This window comes from Carettochelys insculpta, chromosome 7 (assembly GCF_033958435.1).
Source record: "Carettochelys insculpta isolate YL-2023 chromosome 7, ASM3395843v1, whole genome shotgun sequence".
Taxonomy (NCBI): domain Eukaryota; kingdom Metazoa; phylum Chordata; order Testudines; family Carettochelyidae; genus Carettochelys; species Carettochelys insculpta.
Genome location: NC_134143.1, coordinates 8,918,098 through 8,937,041, shown reverse-complemented (window position 1 = coordinate 8,937,041; position 18,944 = coordinate 8,918,098). Strand labels below are relative to the sequence as shown.

The 18,944-nt window shown below is 48.7% G+C and overlaps 1 protein-coding gene across 1 annotated transcript in view; it reads right to left on the bottom strand.

The window, feature by feature from the left end:
* Positions 1–763: 763 nt before the first annotated feature.
* WDFY4 (WDFY family member 4) overlaps positions 764–18,944 on the bottom strand; it is a 217,747-nt gene continuing 199,566 nt past the window's right edge. The window contains exons 57-61 of the mRNA XM_074999912.1: positions 15,297–15,476; positions 12,399–12,581; positions 11,487–11,574; positions 3,117–3,228; positions 764–2,029 (exon numbers count right to left, since the gene is read on the bottom strand). Of these exons, the coding sequence (XP_074856013.1) occupies positions 1,963–2,029; positions 3,117–3,228; positions 11,487–11,574; positions 12,399–12,581; positions 15,297–15,476 (630 nt within the window). The 3' untranslated portion in view covers positions 764–1,962. The remainder of the gene's footprint in view (positions 2,030–3,116; positions 3,229–11,486; positions 11,575–12,398; positions 12,582–15,296; positions 15,477–18,944) is intronic.

Below are 18,944 nucleotides of genomic sequence, written 5' to 3'. Positions count from 1 at the left end.
AAGACCGTCCTCAGTGGAGAATGGTAATCCATGAGGGGGTGGTGCACTCTGAGAGGTCCTGCTGCAGTGCAGACAGAAAGTGGTGGTGAAGAAGAAAAGAGCATCAACAACTACTCTGCACCCCTCAACAGCTACCAACACCTGCCCCCTCTGTGATAAGACCTGCGGCTCCAGAATTGGGCTGCTCAGCCATCAACCAAATCACAAATAGGAGGGTGACGTGAAGACGTCCAACTTGTTACCGAGCGACTGCCAAAAAGGTCAGCGTTACATCTTACCCGGGACATTCCAATCTCCAGCCCCGGGGACCCTCTTGAAGAACTCCCCTGGGGGTGCAGCCTGTGACCAAGCAGCACTGGCTGGGCAGAAACGAACATCTAGGCAAGCATGAGGTGCGAAAGTGCCACTTCTGCCCCCTGCTGAAGGGGCAGTCAGCCCTGCTCCAGTGGGGAGGGGCTGTAAGGAGATCACTCTCTGGCCTTGAGGCTGCAGACTGACACACACACACACACTCTGGCCTTGAGGCTGCAGACTGACACACACACACACACACAGAGCACTGACATCTGTAATGCATGCGTATCCTCTTGTCCTCTCAGAACCCTACAAGCCAGACTGCTTGTGGGTCACAGCCAGTGTTCCCTGTAAGCCGAACACGTGGGCAGCTTCCCAGGAAAGATTCAGATGCTGCCCAGCTGATTAGCAGAGTGCCCAAAGCTGGCAGTGTGTGTTTCTATTGGCAGTGCACACCCACATGTCTTGATGCACATAACAAAATTTATTCCACCCTTTATTTCCATCATGCATGGAAACAATTAGCGGGAACACTGGTTACAGCTGGCTTCACATGTTAATGACCTGCAAGATAGAATTCAAGCTGCTTGCTGCTCCATCCATTTCAGCGGGTGGAATTTTCCTCCCTTAAAATTACTTTAAAATCTACATCTTGCCCAGAAGCTCTGGAGTCAAAACATCCCAGGTCAAAGAGCACCTGAGAGGCTCAACCCACATCCCAGCACCCAGTTTACATATCAGCCTCTAGATCCAAGTTTCACCGCACCCACCGCGTGCCAGCCCCAACCAAGTACAGGGAGCAATTACCGCCCCCCCCCCCCCCCCCGATTAAACCCCATTAACAAACAGCTGAATTTTATTTAGTGCAAAACCTGCTTTGTATGGAGGAAATTCACGTCCAGTTCAAATGCATGTACCAGCGAGGATCAGTTTTAAACATGCTTCAGTAGCGTCTCCCTGCTGTGTTCTGTACAGTGGCCTGTAATTCAGGGCCCAGGACTGCTCCCCTGGAAGAGTGGCAATGCCCTCTTGACTTCCTGGGGAGCAGAGTGGGAGTTGCGGGAGACACAGCAGACAGAAAACCTGCCCCCCCGTCCCCCACCACACTGCATTACAGCAGTGGGCAGCGAGTCGCCTTGGCATATTCAGTAAGGAGGGTTGTGTCAGTGGCAGGGGCCGATCTGGTCCCTGATACCTTATTAGCAGAGTGCAGCTGTGTCAGAGGATGCTTAAATTCCTCACTTGCTCCCAGCTGACGCTATAATCCACTGACTCTTCAGGTCTGTTTCACTCCACCATGGGTGGCAGGTATTGAAGGCAAAGGCTGAGAGAGGCAATTGTGTGCTCAACTGGATTTGTGTATTGTTGCCTGGGTTGGTGAGCTACCTTGGGGCAGGGAGAAAGGGCCAGTGACCACGCTAGGGGGCGGAGGTGCCAGCAGGGGCCACAGTGGGCAGCGGGGTTAGGGTCTGATGGGCAAGAAGGGCAGGGGCCTTGGCCAGAAGGGGCTGGGGACAGGGAGCTTGTCTTCCCAAGCCAAGGGGTCACCCACTACCCCAGCAGTCCATTCTTCCTTCCAAATCATGTGTACTCTGAAGGATTGTTTTCTTTCCATCCACAGACTCCGTGCAGGGCTGGAGGACACCAAGAGCTCCTTGTGGTTTTTTCCTACCCATCCACAGCCCAACTGTAGATCCTGCCTCTCTCATCACCAACGAGGAGCCTGGAAGAATTTCTTGGGAGAGGAAAGAAAAAGGAAAAAAAAAAGACAGCGTTCAGTAATAAAACGCAGAACTGGTGCTCCATATCTGAGATTCTCCCTGGTTTGGGCAGCCATAGAGTCACACGGGAGGGAGCTTGCCCAAAGAGCTCTCACGTCAACTACAAACAGGGCTAAGCTCCCCAAAGGTGAGGCTGGATCTACAGCCAAACTTTCCCAGAGTTCAATGGGGTTAGCATCCAAGGTTTGGGTCGGCCAGTTAGGGACAATGTGGCCAGCTGAGATCTAGATCTGAACTGCCCAGAGCTCCAAGTTTCATTCATCTCCCAGCTAAGCAAGCACTGCCCCAATACATCTTTTTGGCAGACAGTTTAGGAATAGGAATAAAGCCTTCTGATAGGTGCATGTGGCAGCTTTATCCCCTGACATCAGTAATCCCTGAGCATGCTCAGGAGCCTCCAAAGGTTCAGAAGTTCAGGAAACAGGCAGGCCCCACTCCCAAGTCTCTGCAATCTAACCACGCTGTTAACAAGGATCATTTTGCTGATCATTGAGATGCCACCACTTCTGGACAGCAGCATAGCCACCGTTTACCAGTGCATAGCCACATGAGAGGACAGGAAACAAGGCTGAACCTTGGAGCCAATTAAAATTGCAGGAGGTAGATAATGAAGGGAAAGAACTCAGGTCAGATGTCACTTTCACAGATGTCACTGCAACACCTTTTCATTCTGGACACTGAAATCACACGATCTTGACAGGCCTCACTTTCACAGCTGCTGGACAACACGTCACTGCAACTCCAGTGGCCTGTGGCACTGTGCAGGGGCAGCGGCTTCACCCTGATTCCGAGAGAGGAGCAGCAACTCCTAAGCCTTCACATTGCTTTCCACAACAGCTGGCTCTTTCCTGGGCAGTCTCCTGGGTACGCTAAGCTCGGGAGAGCTGGCGAGACCCTGTCGCAGCACGGCTGCCTCTTATTGGCTCAGCTGGATTTTACTGTGGCATTTACGACTTGGAACAGACATTTGGAATCACTGGGGCTGCTACTGAGCCGTCTGCTGGGCACATGACACATTGCACTGGAAATTAATTACACTACCTGGCCACTGCGAGAGCCGTCAGGGTAGGATTATTCTTAGCTGGTTTCCCACTTAAGGCGATGCTGATATTCAGCTCCCGATAGAGAAGCAGGTGTTGTGCCCACTTGTTACCTGCGGAGCAATTTCAGGATAAATACTCAGAAAGTGTTGGCTTCTGCTGCAGGGTAGCGGGGCGAGAGGTGATTATTTATGGTCAGCAAGTTGTTCAGTTGAGAACTAATATATTTCATCTTGGCCGTTGCCATTGCGGAGTAGGCCCACCCCAATTTAATTTGAGGCGATGATAGTTACATGTGCTGACGGGCGGCTGTACCAATTGTGCGCTAAATTGGATTTGTGTATTATTGCTTTCTAAATTGCATGCCTAGTTCAGCAAAATTGTTCATCAGTGTTTACTGGCTCTGTGCTTAATAAGATGCCCCAGAATACCTTGCTGCCAGGATGTAATGCAGCCTATAATTGCCTACTAAAAAGAAATTACAGAAAGCCCCGGTATCATCAACTTATCTAAATCGGCCGAGAACAGAACCAATAATTAAATGTGCGTCTGCACGCGCAAACACACACACATGCCCAACGGCGTAACGCGGTCATGGTTGCGTCCTTCTCCTGCAGGGCCACAGTTTTGGATTAATGGGATTTCTTTTGATGCGGAGAACGCGATGTGGGAGTGTTAGGCCACCGACGATTGTTCGCAAGTCATTCGAGGAGTTTTGGGGGAGCGCCTGGTTGCTGTAATTAAACGTTATGATGAGCTAATGATGACGGATGCTGTTGCTTGTGAGTGCTGGGGTGAAACAATGTGTGCGTGCGTGTGGTTGTGTGCACGTTCACACAACGTACCCTCCATCTAGGTGCTGGCCTGGCTGGTTCTTGCTCACGTGCCCAGGGATGGGGCCAAGTGATGGCAGGACTAGCAGGACCACTGGAAGTTTATCTCTTCCTCTGCAGCAGGATGGCTGGTGTGCCTGCTGGGACCTCTGGGCCCTGCTGTCACAGTGGCCGTGACAGGCCTTGGTACACATCAATTTCTCGGCCCCTCTGCCTGCAGCCACAAGCATTTTGCCTCTAGAGGATCATGGTTCAGTCTGTCTAAACTCTCTGGGCTTCGCACAGGGTGGCTCTGGCTGGAACGCCCTCTTGTGACAATCTATGGCATGGCAGATGCACCTGCCTCCGTTTCTCCTCTCCAGCAGTCTGAGGGCCCTGCCTCAGGCGCTCTTGCCTCCTTGGGGTTGGCTTAATGCAAAACCATAATGTAAAACAGACCAAAGCTCGTTTATCATCGCCTGAGCATAGAGGCCTTAAAATCCCAGCACATCCCTCCTTGGGTTCCACACACAGGTGCCTTCCACCCACCTGAACTCTGTCAGTCTTCTTCTGTCAGCATGGGTGCCCCAGCCCTTCTACTCCTCCTAACAGGACCACCTGTCCCCAGCCTCTCTGCTGCGAGATCATCTTCACCAGGGGAGCATCCCTTTTCCCCGGGTGCCGCTCTCTGGTGCGGAAAGGTCAACGGGTCAACCCCTCCATTGTTCTCCTGTCTGTAGCCCTAGTTAGAAGTCCATCTTAAAGCCTCTCTTCTGCCCTCTGGCCCCAGCCAGAGGGCTTAAGATCAGGCAGCATAACCTGTCTCATTGCTCTCCATGCTTTCAGCCTTCCCCTAGGACACACACTCCCCTTCCTGACTGGCCAGGGCTTCCAGCCCCCGTGTGGCCCTAGTTGGCATAGAAATATACCCATGTAATCAGATCTGCCAACAGTGCAATCTGTGTGATTGGACTGTGGAACCACAAAAAGTCAGAGAGGCCAAGAGTTTAGGAAGATGAGGGAAATGGATTGGACGTTAATATGGAGACCAAGAATGTCATCATTATCCTAATTCCGGTAACATTTGGAAGAGCCATTAAACCTCCTGCTTCAGGGCTTAAGCTGCTTTGTAACTCAGAGAGACCAGGCCAAGACTTAACTTCGTGGGTGAGGGAGGGACATGTTATCTCACAACTGGCGAGTGAGGATTCCTACACCTTCTTCCATAGGAGCTGGTACTGCCCACCGTCCCAGACGGGGGACAGAGTTCGCTGGATCAGTATGCTAAGTCTCATGGTCTTAAAGAGCTAGAAAGGCTTATGCACAGCAAAAACAGTTAGGCGCTAAAGTCCCATCTCAGGGATTTCAGAGCAGAACTCCCAATCATGAGACTTGTGCTGGTAAGTCACGAAGGCACCGTGGAAAATTCCACCCACGATCAGCATTCCCACATTTTTTTTAACCACCCATGTGCAGAATAAATGTTGTTATGTGCACCAAAGCAAGAGCAGATGTGCACCACCAAAGAAACACAGGCTTCCAGCTGTGGGTGGCTGTGGACACTCTGCTCATCAGCTGGGCAGCACCTGAATCTTTCCGCGGCAGCCACCCAAGCACTGAGCTTATAGGGAATGCTTCCCACAACATCTGGTCCCTGCAGATTACTATCTTCGCATGCAGATGTTCCATCCACAGTTATGTCGTTCTGCAAACTGTAAGTCTAATTCTGGGGCAAGGGAAAGTGCCGTCTGCACATCTGCAATGAGGGCCACAAAAACAAACATTATAAGTCACAGAATCCTAGGGCTGGAAGGGACCTCAGGAGGTCATGTAGTCCAGCCCCTGCTAAGTCATCCCAGCCAGGACCTTGTCCAGCTGAGACTTAAAAACCTCAAGGGATGGAGATTCCACCACCTCTCTAGGCAATGCGTTTCAAAGCTTCACCACCCTCCTGGTGACGTAGTTTTTCCTAATATCTAACCTACACCTCTCCCTCTTCAACTTCAGACCATTGCTCCTTGTTCTGCCACCACTGAGAACAGTTCTCACCCTCCTCTTTAGAGCTCCCCTTCAGGAAGTTGAAGGCTGCTATTAAATCACCTCTAAGTCTTTTCTTCTGTAAAATGAACAAACCCAAATCCCTCAGCCTGTCCTTGTAGGTCTTGTGCTCCAGCCCCTTAATCATTTTTGTTGCCCTTCGCTGAACCTGCTCCAGCACATCCACATCCTTTTTATACTGGGGGGCCCAAAACTGGACACAATATTCCAGATGTGGCCTCACCAGTGCCGAATAGACGGGAACAACTACTTCTCTAGATCTGCTTGAAATGCTCCTCCTAATGCACCCTCGTATGTTGTTAGCCTTCTCGGCTACAGGGGCACACTGTCTACTCATATCCAGCCTTTCATCCACCATAAATCATACCTGGTTTCTCTCTCTCTATCCCTACACGCGTACGTTCACAAAACTAGCAGTCATGTAGCACTTTAAAGACTAACAAAATAATGTATTAGGTGATGAGCTTTCCTGGGGCAGACCCACTTCTTCAGCTCACATATGTTAAAATGCCCTGGGAAAATGACAGCCCTGGCTGGCCATTGCTACTTTTGTATCTGTTAGCTCAGGGATGTTTAACGCCAATTGCTTTCGTTGCCACGACAGCCGTGTAGCTTTCAGTACAGGGTGAGCCTCCGGCTCCCAGCTCTCCCTTGAATAGCTTTGCCATCCGCTCAGCCTAACCCACGGTTCAGGAACACAGCTGGAGAAGCATAACTAAACCTGTGCTCCAGGGGCCCCCTGCTGGCCTCTGACAGCTTGGAAAGCATCCGGCTTCATTGCGAGTGGCAAAGGCAGTGAGTGCCCTGAGGGAGCCAGGCCAGGCTCAGTCCCTCCAGCCAGGGGCCCAGGTTGGCATGGCTCCTTCCCAGAACTGGGCCAGGCGCTGTAGTATCCAGCAGGGCAGATGTCATGGCAGGAGCTCCTAGGGTCCTGTGGACACAGTGTGGGCCTCGTGCGACAGTGTTGCAGCAGGATGGTTTGTTAAACACGTTAAGTTTATCGAGCCAGGGCTCATTTAGGGCCTGATCCTGCCAGACGTGAGCACTGAGCTCCTCCAGCTCCAGCATCCACCTCTCCAGGCAGGATCTACCCGTTGCACTGCCCCATATCTCCAAGGTCAGGCAGCAACACCGCACTGTTCACATAACGGAGGGCTCTCAGGGTGCTGTCTGCACACGTATGCGGGGGGGGGGCAAGGTCTCCCTGCCACCGCTGGGGTGGAAGGTAGAGCAGCTTTGCAGCACAGTGTAGGACACAGAGAAGGACGCCGTATTTGGTGGAAAGCAGAGAGACGCTCCAGACCTGACTCTGCCCAAAGGAACCCGGTCTCTGGGGTCCCAGTCTGGTGGCACCACCTGCTCCCAGTCCCCCTGGCTGATCCCCATGCCTGCAAGGAGCTGGACTCTGGCACTGCATTCTCATCTGTGCATGCTGGTCCGCCAGGCAGTCAGGAGCAGCTCTCAGCAGAGCAAGGCTGGGAGCGCCCAGGACAGGGACACAGCCCCTGCCCTGCTGGCACGGAGGGAGGGACACCGGGGGGCGGGGGGAGGGGGAGTCTAAGTGAGTGGAGGAGGAAATGAAAGAGGGTGGGAGCAGAGCAGGGCGACAGCAGGAGGGGCTGGCTGCTGCCAGGGAGGAGAAGGCAGAGAGTTTGAGGCCGGAAGGAGCCACACGTATCCCCAAATAATCCTGGTGAATGATCCATAGCCATTCACTGCAACACCCCTGCAAGGTCACTGCCTGGCTGACCTGGTGGGGAATTGCCTCCAACCCCACCGAGGGCGATTAGTTAGACCCTGCAGGAATCCGCCAGCCCTGTCGGGAGTTAAACGTTTTATTCTTTTTATATTCGTGTTTTAGGTTTGATAATGTAGCAACGCGAGGTGACAATTAATAAAATGAATCAAATGTTAAATGTAAGTTCTTTAATTGACTATACGCCTCTTTGTTTTAAAGTTTAGTGAGGTTAGTAAGCAAAGAGCCAAAGTTCTAATATTGTGTCTATGTTAATAAGATTAAAGATATGTTAAAGGCTGAAGTAAGTCTCAATTGCTTGATTTACAATGCCCTTCGCTTTGCCCAATATGACATACTGTGGTACAACACTTTTCTTTAAAAGTTCTTGTAACCTTTTTGTTTATGTGTAAAAGTGGTATGCCTGGGTCAAAATAAAGGCGCAAAGGTTGTCCTCTGAGCCAGATGGCCAAAAAAGCAGGGGTAAAACATAGATAAAAACAAACAACAGTGTCAAAAAAAACCCCATCAGTACAAAAAAGTAATCAGATTGGCAAATTAACAACTCAAAATCATGGAGCAGGCACCCCTAAAAACAATTAATTACTAAATAAGCCTTTCAAAGATGTTTTGAAAACAATTAATATCAAAAAGATAACACACCGGTCACAAACTAACACAGCAAAATCCATAAACAACAACACCAACAAAATTATAGAAGCAGGGTGCTTTGCCGTGGACCTTTGGGTTCGTCTTGCCACCAATTCCAGAAAAGCATCGAATCGCAACCAACCAGGCCCTGCTCCCCCTCTGTAATTGATCTAGCTGGCCACTAGATTGATCCAGACTCTGGATTGGTAACTATAACATCATCTGGCGAAACTGTGTGCGTATGGCGTCTGTGTGTGTGAGTGACTAGCAAGCATGTGCTGCTGTTGTATTCTCAATAAATCATAGAATCATAGGATACTAGAACTGGAAGGGACCTCGAGAGGCCATCGAATCCAGCCCCCTGCCCCAATGGCAGGACCAAGTACTGTCTAAACCATCCCTGATAGACATCTCTCTAACCTGTTCTTAAACATCTCCAGTGATGGAGATTCCACAACCTCCCTTGGCAATTTATTCCAGTATTTGACCACCCTGACAGTTAGGAACTTCTTCCTAATGTCCAACCTAAACCTCCCTTGCTGCAGTTGAAGTGCATTGCCCCTTGTTCTATCCTCAGAGGCCAAAAAGAACAAGTTTTCTCCCTCCTTCTTATGACACCCTTTTAGATATCTGAAAACCGCTATCATGTCCCCCTTTAATCTTCTCTTTTCCAAACTAAACAAGCCCAATTCTTTCAGCCTTTCATCATAGGTCACGTTCTCTAGACCTTCAATCATTCTTGTCGCTCTCTTCTGCACCCTCTCTAATTTCTTCACATCTTTCTTGAGCTGCGGTGCCCAGAACTGGACACGATACTCCAGCTGAGGCCTAACCAGCGCAGAGTAGAGCGGCAGAATGACTTCTCGTGTCTTGTTCACAACACACCTGTTGATGCATCCCAGAATCACGTTTGCTTTTTTTGCAACAGCATCACACTCTTGACTCATATTTAGCTTGTGGTCCGCTATAATCCCTAGATCCCTTTCTGCTGTAGTCATCCCTAGACAGTCTGTCCCCATTCTGTAGGTGTGACACTGATTGTTCCTTCCCAAGTGGAGCACTTTGCATTTGTCCTTATTAAACTTCATCCTGTTTACCTCAGTCCATTTCTCCAATTTATCCAGATTATTTTGAATTATGATCCTATCCTCCCAAGCAGTTGCAACCCCTCCCATCTTGGTATCATCTGCAAACATAATAAGTGTACTTTCTATGCCAATATCTAAGTCGTTGATGAAGATATTGAACAGAACCGGTCCTAACACAGACCCCTGCGGAACCCCACTAGTTATACTTTTCCAGCAGGATTGAGAACCATTAAGAACTACTCTCTGAGTACGGTTATCCAGCCAGTTATGCACCCACCGTATAGTAGCCTCATCTAAATTGTATTTGACTAGTTTTTTGATAAGAATATCGTGTGAGACCATATCAAATGCTTTGCTGAAGTCTAGGTATACCACATCTACCATTTCACCCCATCCACAAGGCTCGTTATCCTATCAAAGACAGCTATCAGATTAGTGTAGTGTACTGCCTTTTCCCCAATAAAAGATCTCGTGTGCTTTGTTTAAGCATAACATTTTTGGTGGAGAATGTGGGCATTTAGCCCCGCACCAGACAGTGCTCCATGCCCGCCCCAAGCCTGGCTCGTTCCACCCAGTGTCCCATCACCATCCAGAAGGAAGAGCTTAAACGATCAGGGATGAGACACCTTTCCCGATGCCTGGCCAGCTGAAACCCTAACACCTGAGCGCCAGGGACCAGAGACATGAACCAGAAACGAGCCCTAGGGCTGCTAAATTCTGTCCCTGTCACGGAGTCACACTCATAACTTCTCCAGCATTTGTTTCTCTGTGTTACTTCTTCTTTATCCTTACAGGGCTCCCATCTTAAACCCCCTCTCTTGAAACAAAAGAACTGCCTGCCCCATCCTACGCTATGGCTACATCTACACGTGAAGCCAACATCGAAATAGCTTATTTCGATGTAGCAACATCGAAATAGGCTATTTCGATGAATAACGTCTACACGTCCTCCAGGGCTGGCAACGTCGATGTTCAACTTCGACGTTGCGCGGCACCACATCGAAACAGGCGCTGAGAGGGAATGTCTACACGCCAAAGTAGCACACATCGAAATAAGGGTGCCAGGCACAGCTGCAGACAGGGTCACAGGGCGGACTCAACAGCAAGCCGCTCCCTTAAAGGGCCCCTCCCAGACACAGTTGCACTAAACAACACAAGATACACAGAGCCAACAACTGGTTGCAGACCCTGTGCCTGCAGCATGGATCCCCAGCTGCCGCAGCAGCAGCCAGAAGCCCTGGGCTAAGGGCTGCTGCCCACGGTGGCCATAGAGCCCCGCAGGGGCTGGAGAGAGAGCATCTCTCAACCCCCCAGCTGATGGCCGCCATGGAGGACCCGGCAATTTCGACGTTGCGGGACGCGGATTGTCTACACGGTCCCTACTTCGACGTTGAACGTCGAAGTAGGGCGCTATTCCGATCCCCTCATGGGGTTAGCGGCTTTGACGTCTCGCCGCCTAACGTCGAAGTTAACTTCGAAATAGCGCCCGACGCGTGTAGCCGCGACGGGTGCTATTTCGAAGTTAGTGCCGCTACTTCGAAGTAGCGTGCACGTGTAGACACAGCTTATATCTACTGCTCTCATGTCAGGAGGGTGTGCTGGCTGTCAGACTCAAGGTCCCCCTGCAGATCTGAAGGGCAATGCTGATGCCCTACGCAGCTCAAAACCTGTACAACCTCCACCGTGTGTGCGTGCGTGGGTGTGTGTGTGTGTGCAAGACAGCTGGGGATGGAAATTCTTCCCCATCCTTCAGCATTTCTGCCTTGGTTGAACCAGTCATTGCAACTCACCTGGCATTTGGCTCTGCCAAAGGCAAGACATAACAAAGGCTGTCAACCCCCAGATCACTTCTGGACCTTCACCAGGGTGTGATTCGGGCTCAGAAGTGGAAAGGGTTTGTGGAGGATGGGGAAGGAGGGTTCCCCAGATTTCCTGCATCTCATTCCCCTTGTCTTACCCTAGCTGCTTTCACAGAGATGCAGTGGAACACCACAGCAGTGTTTCAGATCAGGACTGTGAACGTATACCTTTGGTATCCAGGTCTTCTGTTGCAGCTTTTTGCGATCTTGATCCAACATCCTGGCCTGGGGCTTTAGCATAGTCTGTCTTCCATAACTGTGCCGGTAAGAAAGGAAGGGTTAGAAAATGCAGAGGTGTCAGAAAGACAGTCATCAATTCCGGGGCTTGTGGAATTTCTGTCAGGTCAAAGTTACGGTGGATGAATCAGAGGTGGGTATTGCCCTGTCCCAGCTCAGCTGTCCTCCTGGGTTCCATGCAGGTGCCGCAGAACTAGACTCTGTCGGCTCTAGAGAGAGGATTCCCATGTTTATGTTCAATCAGCAGCCGAAAGTAGAGCTGGGAGAGCTATTTCCTTCTCTCAGATGGGGCAGTGTCCAGTTCGGACACAGATACTTTATCTCGGGAGCTAAACACACTTCTGAGAAACAGCGTTATTTTTGCCTTTGGACTCGACCAGCCCGAGCAGCGCTTTCCAAACAAATCCTCAGGGTGATGAGATGTCTCTGGGAGGATTTTGCCCCGAAACCTTCCCCCAACCCAAAGTATCAGAGCAGGAGGAAAACAATTCTCTGAAACCTTTTATTTTTCAGTGCAAAATGGCTTTTGGATGAATGAACTCTTATCTTTGTCAGCTTTTTTGTTTTTGCTCAAAACCACAATTTTCCGGTTTTAGAGGGAAAAAGAATTGTACTGAAAATTTCCAAGGAAGATTTCAAACAAAACTACTTCTTTTGTTTCTTTCTAAATTTGCTGTGGTGAACATGCACTGTTTTCCTGCAAATTACAACCCCCCTCTTCATCTTTGGTTACACTATCACTTTCTGTAATGTGCCTAGGGTGAGAACAACATTGTTGTGCCACTCGGTCTGGGAAATTCTGCCTCTAATCCACAGCTGGTTTAGCAAAGACATGACACCTACCCTCAAAATTCCATCTGTGCCCCCTGTCACGATGACACTCCGTGTGTCCCAGTCCTTTACGTCAGCGAAGCAGCAGCAAACAATGTCTCCTTCCAGGCCGCAAGCGGTGCTCAGGGTTGCCAAAGGCTGGCCATTGATGGTCCACAAACATAAATACGATCCCGCACAAGAGACAATGTCACCCTAAAACACACCAAGCAGCATTATTTCAGGAGCCCACAAACACCACCTGGTGCTCATAAACCCTTATTGTAATCTATGACATTTGCCCACTCTTCATTCTGTTTCCCTTCCAGTCTTTTCAGAAGACCTGATCAAAGTGAATTATTTTTTATTAAGAAAGCTGGAATTATTAAGCTGTTACTATGCTGTAGGTTTGAAACAGATTTTCTTGCAGTTTCTGCACCGTTTTTTCTGCATTTTTAATGAAAAGTTATATCAAAACTTTTTCAAACATTTTATTTAATGAGAAATCCAGTTTTTGGTAAATGAAAACCAGTGATAATCAAAGATGGTTACGTTTTCTCAAACATTCTCAAATAAACTCATGTAAAATTGCATTCATAAAGTTTACTTGCACACATGGCCTCAGCCGACTTTTGTCCTTCTAGAGCCGAATGTAGTAAAAAATATCAAACTTGAGCTGCTGGAACAATTTCAAATGAAAAGCCATTTTGCAGGGAAATGACCTTTTTAAAAAAAAATCACAAAAGCTTTTTTCCAATGTTTCCAATTTTTTGCAAAGAAGCAAAGAAATAAGACAATTAACGCTAGGGCTACATCTACACTTACGAAAAACTTCGAAATGGCCATGCTAATGGTCAAATCAAAGAATGCTAATGAGGCGCTAAAATGAATATTCAGCACCTCATTAGCACGCCGCCGGCCATGGCACTTCAAAAGTGCTGCATTTCCCTCACGCGCAGCTTGTCTACGTAGGGGTCCTTTTCGAAAGGACCCCGCAAACATCTCAGCTGCTAGCAAGAAGAGGATTTCAATGTTTGCAGGGTCCTTTTGAAAAGGACCCCCATGTAGATGAATCACGCACAAGCAAAACATGCCACAGCCAGTGGCACGCTAATGAGGCACTGAATATTCATTTCAGCACCTCATTAGTATTCTTCGCTTTGGCCATAAGCAGGGCCATTTCGAAGTTTTTCGTAAGTGTAGAAGTAGCCTAGGTGTTAGCAAGCCAAATCTGTCAAGTACTTCCAGAGGTAGAGGTTTGCCTCTAATGTTGGAGCTATGGTGCCTTCGACCTTTGGATGAGGATAGCAAGTTTTGCAATGTTTGTGTTACTGAAATATTGTCAAAGTCGGGAACACCCACGAACACCTTTTCAGGGGCAACAGCAGAGGAGCCAGACACATTTCAAAGGAAACAGAACTCCCATGGACTGTCGCAGGAACCCCGGACAATGGGGACGTCTCAGAGACAGAAAAGGGTCTTTCCAACAGCTGGAAGAGACTATAACTGTACGAGAACTGCCAACTGAGGAGCAGCAGCCAGCTCAGGTAAGATGAGGGCCTGAGTGTGAGGCTGGGAGGGAGGGCAGAGCTCATCAGCTCCCTGGCTTCCAGCCTCTGCAGGAGGTGGGGTCCACCTAGATGGCACTGCTGGCTGGGTCTCTGCCCCAGGAAGCTTCCAGCCATCGGGGTCAGGGGTGTCCTGCCTTGGCCCCAGCCTGCTTCCAGCTGTGGGGGTCCCTGTACCTCCCCTAGCTCTCTCCAGCCTGTGAGTGACTCCTAGCCCCTGAGTGTGACTCCCCCAGCCCCCTGCAGCCCCTGACTGCGATTTCCCTATCCCCTTTCAGCCCGAGTGACTCCTAGCTCCTGAGTGTGACTCCCCTAACCCTCTCTAGCCCCCTCCAACCCCTGAATGTGACTCTCCTAGCCTGAGTGTGACTCCCCTAGCCCCTTCTAGCCCGATTGTGGGGTTTAAGCTAGGGGGAGCAGTTTGGGGATGAGTGTCTTTCCATCACCACAACTCCGATTAACAACAGGAAGTCCTGTGGCACCTTATAGACGAACAGATATTTTGGAGCATAAGTTTTCATGGGCAAAGACCCGCTTCGTCACATACATTGTTTCTGAAGATACAGACTAACACAGCTACCTCTCTGGTAACTCTGATTAACTACAGTAAATGTAGTGTTATATTTCCCCTTTTCTATGAAATAATTATTATGAGTCTATAAACATGAAGGGGCAAGATTTTATATTCTTGCCTCAGGCACAAAATTAGCTAGTTATGGCTCTGCTCTCCCCCCTCCCCCCATTTTTGAATTGCCGGGAGTCACCAAGTCTTCCTGGATTGTCAAAATGGGTCCCCATCTGGAAAAGGTCAGGAACCGCTGGGCTAGCTGGATGATTAGTCTGACCCAGTATGGCTGTTCCTACGAACACCTTTCTAGCAGAGCAGTGGAGGGCAATGGAAAACAACAGCACATCAGGTAATTGTCTGCCAGCTGAGACTGCTGATTCAGGAACATCCAGCCAGTATGCGGAGGATAAAAATTTGGGTCTAAATTGGTCCCAGATTGCATTGCCTGTAACACATGGAGGTCTGGAGAACTGTGAATGGAAGCAACAGGGTCGCCTGTGAGCTAAAGGCAGGTGTGCAAGGGTCTATACTGCTATGATCCTCAAGCCAGTTCACAAATCAGGAAGTTAAATCTTATTATCCAGCCATGCAAGAAAATCCCTACTTAGCTACCCATCTATGGTGCTGTTTTAATGCTCCCGTCTCATCCTTAAGAGGACTATTAGCAACCTCTGTAAAAGGGAAAATCAATTGATAAGCATCTCAGGATGTTTTTATGTTGGGAAGAGCACCCTTTACATTATCATGACATGTTCCTGAATGCATCAGGAGAAGGATGATGAATGAAGTTCTTACCGTTGAATCATTGATGGCAACGGCAGAGAGACTGGCCCTGTGCTCAGGAAGACGAGCGACGTATGTCAGCTGGTTCAAGTCCCATATGATGCAGGTTCTGTCACAGGATCCGCTCACAATGATGCTATAGGTCACGGATGCGGCCAGGCAGGTCACTGCCTGAGTGTGTCCGTACAAAGCCTAGGGGTACAATGCAACCCAAAACCACCACCAAGCAGCTGGGTTACTAAGGATCTGCATTCCCACTGGGATTAGATTAGTAAGAACATATCATCTACTCCACATTATCAGGGTATAAAATAGAGATGACCAAGCTTTCTTGTCCTTAACTTACACATGGAGAACTGAAACACAGAAAGGTTAAGTAACTTGGCCCAATCTTATCCAGTGACACAGAACCCAAAGCTCCTTGTCCTTGAGTTATAGCCACTTGATCATGTCGTCTCTTGTAGAGCACTCGCTTACACTTTCAGCTCTGGCTAGTGGATTACAATGTCTCCTATGTTTGCCCTGCTGGTGTTATGAAGGTGATACTCATGCTAAATCTCTTTGGCATTTTTAAAATTTGAAAACAGAAAGAACCTTTCAATGACATTCTGAGACACTTCTCCCAATTATTCTACCCAGTGCAAACCAGTTCGATGCTTTTTCAAATACTGAAGTTAGGGTTGTTTGTTTTTCGTTTTTTTTAGTTGAACAAATCTGAGAATCTTCCCATTAAACTATACTTGCTTTCTCTCACCATTGTGACCTGACCAGTGCCAGATTATAGAATTTGACAGACCCTGAGAGGTCAATATTGTCTAGCAGCCTTATCAACACTTACACTTCTTACCGGACTTCCAGAAGCCATTTGGAGTAAATTACAGAAAAATAGCACAGAATACTGAGAGCCAGGAGTGGTGGCTGGAAACAAGCTTTATGGGGTCCCAGGAAACTTGGCCGCACCTATGATAAGTGGTCTTCCAGCTAACTAAAATTATGCCAGATTATGCCTGTTGCTGGACGAGAGCGTTCCAGATGAGGGAGGTTCAACCTGTACATTCGTGGCACTTAATGGATATGACAGGCTGACCTGGAATTAGACACAACTTGCAGAGGTGTAAATGAATGCTGAACAGTGGAGAATCAGTCCCTACTTGCTTTCTTTAAAATCCCTGAGCCTGATTTTCAGTTGCATGAAATCCAATGCCATCACTCAACTTCCCCAATCATCACACCAGAGTTTTAATGCTGATTTCAGCTTGAGAGGCGAATTTCCCAACTGGCTTGTTCTGTATAGAATAATCAACAGGGGTGTTAGTGCTGTTTGTCCCAGGTGACTTCTCAGAACATGTGGGCATACTGTCTTGATACGTCTGCCCAGCTTGTTGCTGCCACTGAATAAATGCTGCTATCTTCCCAGGTTGTTAGGGCAACAGCCTCTAAAGATGAACTCCTCTGGTGAAGATGCTCAGTTGCAGATGGCTGTATGGGACTGAGATGACTTTCAGGGATCACAGATAATTTTAGGCTCAAGATATAGGGTTGGATCTAATTTTAGATCCTATCGAAGTATGAGCTCAGGAACAAAAGATAATGGTGATTTCAGCAGAGTAGTGCAAAGTTTTCAGCCCAGTCTTGAACTGAGCCTGTGGGGAGAGCTGGGCTCCAGAATGAGGAGTGAACTGGGGCAAGCTTGGAACTTTAGGCTTTATAGTGTAGGTCACAACGAGACCAAACTCAGTGGGATTTGTCTGCCTCTGACACAGGACAGAGGCTGCTGAGCAATTTCACTTTGATCAATTTCACCTGGACTTTTCTAATTCATGCAAAAGAGAACTCAAACTTGTTGAAAAATACTGGTTCATCTTCTTAAAGAAAACAGGTTGGTTTTGATAAACGTTTTGTTGGGGAAGCTTCTGAGAGTCTCAGGTGGAATTCAAGGGGGAACATGACTTATGAGGAGAGGCTGAGGGATTTCATCTTATTTAGTCTGCAGAAGAGAAGAGTGGGGGACGGGCAATTTGAGAGAAGCCTGCAACCTCCTGAAGCGGGGGGTTCTAAAGAGGATGGAAAGAGGCCTTTCTCTGGAGTGACAGATGACACAACAAGGAGCAATGGCACCAACTTGACAAAGTCCTGGCTGGGATGTTTTAGTTGGGGTTGGTCCTGCTTTAGGCAGGGGGCTGGACTCGATGGCCTCCGGAAGTCCCTTCCAGCCCTAGGATTCTATGATTCTAGGACCCTATGATTCCAGGTGGCCAATGAAACCTTTGCAGGCCCAGGTTTGCTCATTTGGGCTCAGGGTGTTCAGGCTGGGAAGCTGGAAGTATGTGCACCTCTGGGGCAGGCACCAGAACGTTCGCATCAACCTGAGCTCTTATCCAGGGTTTAGGTTTATCTTACCCAGGGTTCTTCTACAAATGATTTACACACAGCAGGAGGGAAGCCGACAGAGCCAGTCCTTGCTGCCAATTAAGAGCAGACAAAGCCAAGGAATACTGGTCTCTGGGCATGATCAGAGCTCTTGTGCACAAAGGCTGACCATGGCCTGTGGCAGGACTTGGTGCTCGCTATAAATGGGGCTGGAGTCGTATCCTGCTCTGCGTCCTATGCTGGCCAGCCATGAAACCGAACGCTGCACCTGCTAAAAGGGGGACTGAGCAGGAGTGCATGGCTGCACCCACTCCACCATGACCTGCCTTCATGCAGAATTATGGCAGTGTGGGTCACATGGGCCTCCCTTTCTGGGGCAGGTAAATTTACCCGGGCGGATACAATGGCCAGAGTTCCCCATCAGCTGCGCACTTGTGTGGCCACTCAGGAGAGATTCCAGGCCGCCGAGCTGATTAGCAGAGCGCCCACAGCTGGGTTTTGTGCTTCTTTTGGTGGTGCACATTCTCACATGCATCAGCGCACATAAAATTATTCTGCACGTGAATGGAAAAATTCTGCACAAGGGTGGAAGACATTAGACCGAACATTGATTGTGGCTATTAGGCTGAACTGTGGATTCTACGCAAAACTCAGGAGGCAGCTCATTAAGAAGGGAATATGATCTTCCTGCTGAAACACAGTTTCTGTTTTTTATTCCAATTCAAGCAAGAATGCATTAGTCCCTTGAGAGGGCCGATAAGTGAATAGCATGAGCTTCATAGCACATCAGCTTTACTTAAGCAATGCTCAGTATCTCGGGAATGACAATACAATAGTTTTGTTCAGCAGAATAAAGAAGAACCAGGAAATAACAGCATGTAAATTACTTTAAGACATTCAGAGCCATAGTTCAGATACACATCTAGGCCAAAGAGACATCAGAATGACTAATGACTTCTGTTAGCAGAAACAGAAAGGAAATATGTGCAGGTCTGGCACTGCATCATCTTATGCCTGTACTTTCTGGCATGCGGGCAATGTCATTTAATTACAGCTTAACACATTAGCAAGACTAGTTCCTCAAAACTCTGCCATAGGTAGTCGGCTGCTAACAGGACTGGTAAACCAGAAGAGGTGAAACAGAACCGCCCTGAACTTCGGTCCAAAACTCCTGAACTTTTCAAGATCTCACAAATGTATTAAAATGTATTGCTGAGGTTTTTACCCTGCTGCTGCTGCTGCTTCCATTTCCAGGGCTGAGCCCGGGGTCCCAACAGGAAGCAGACGGGC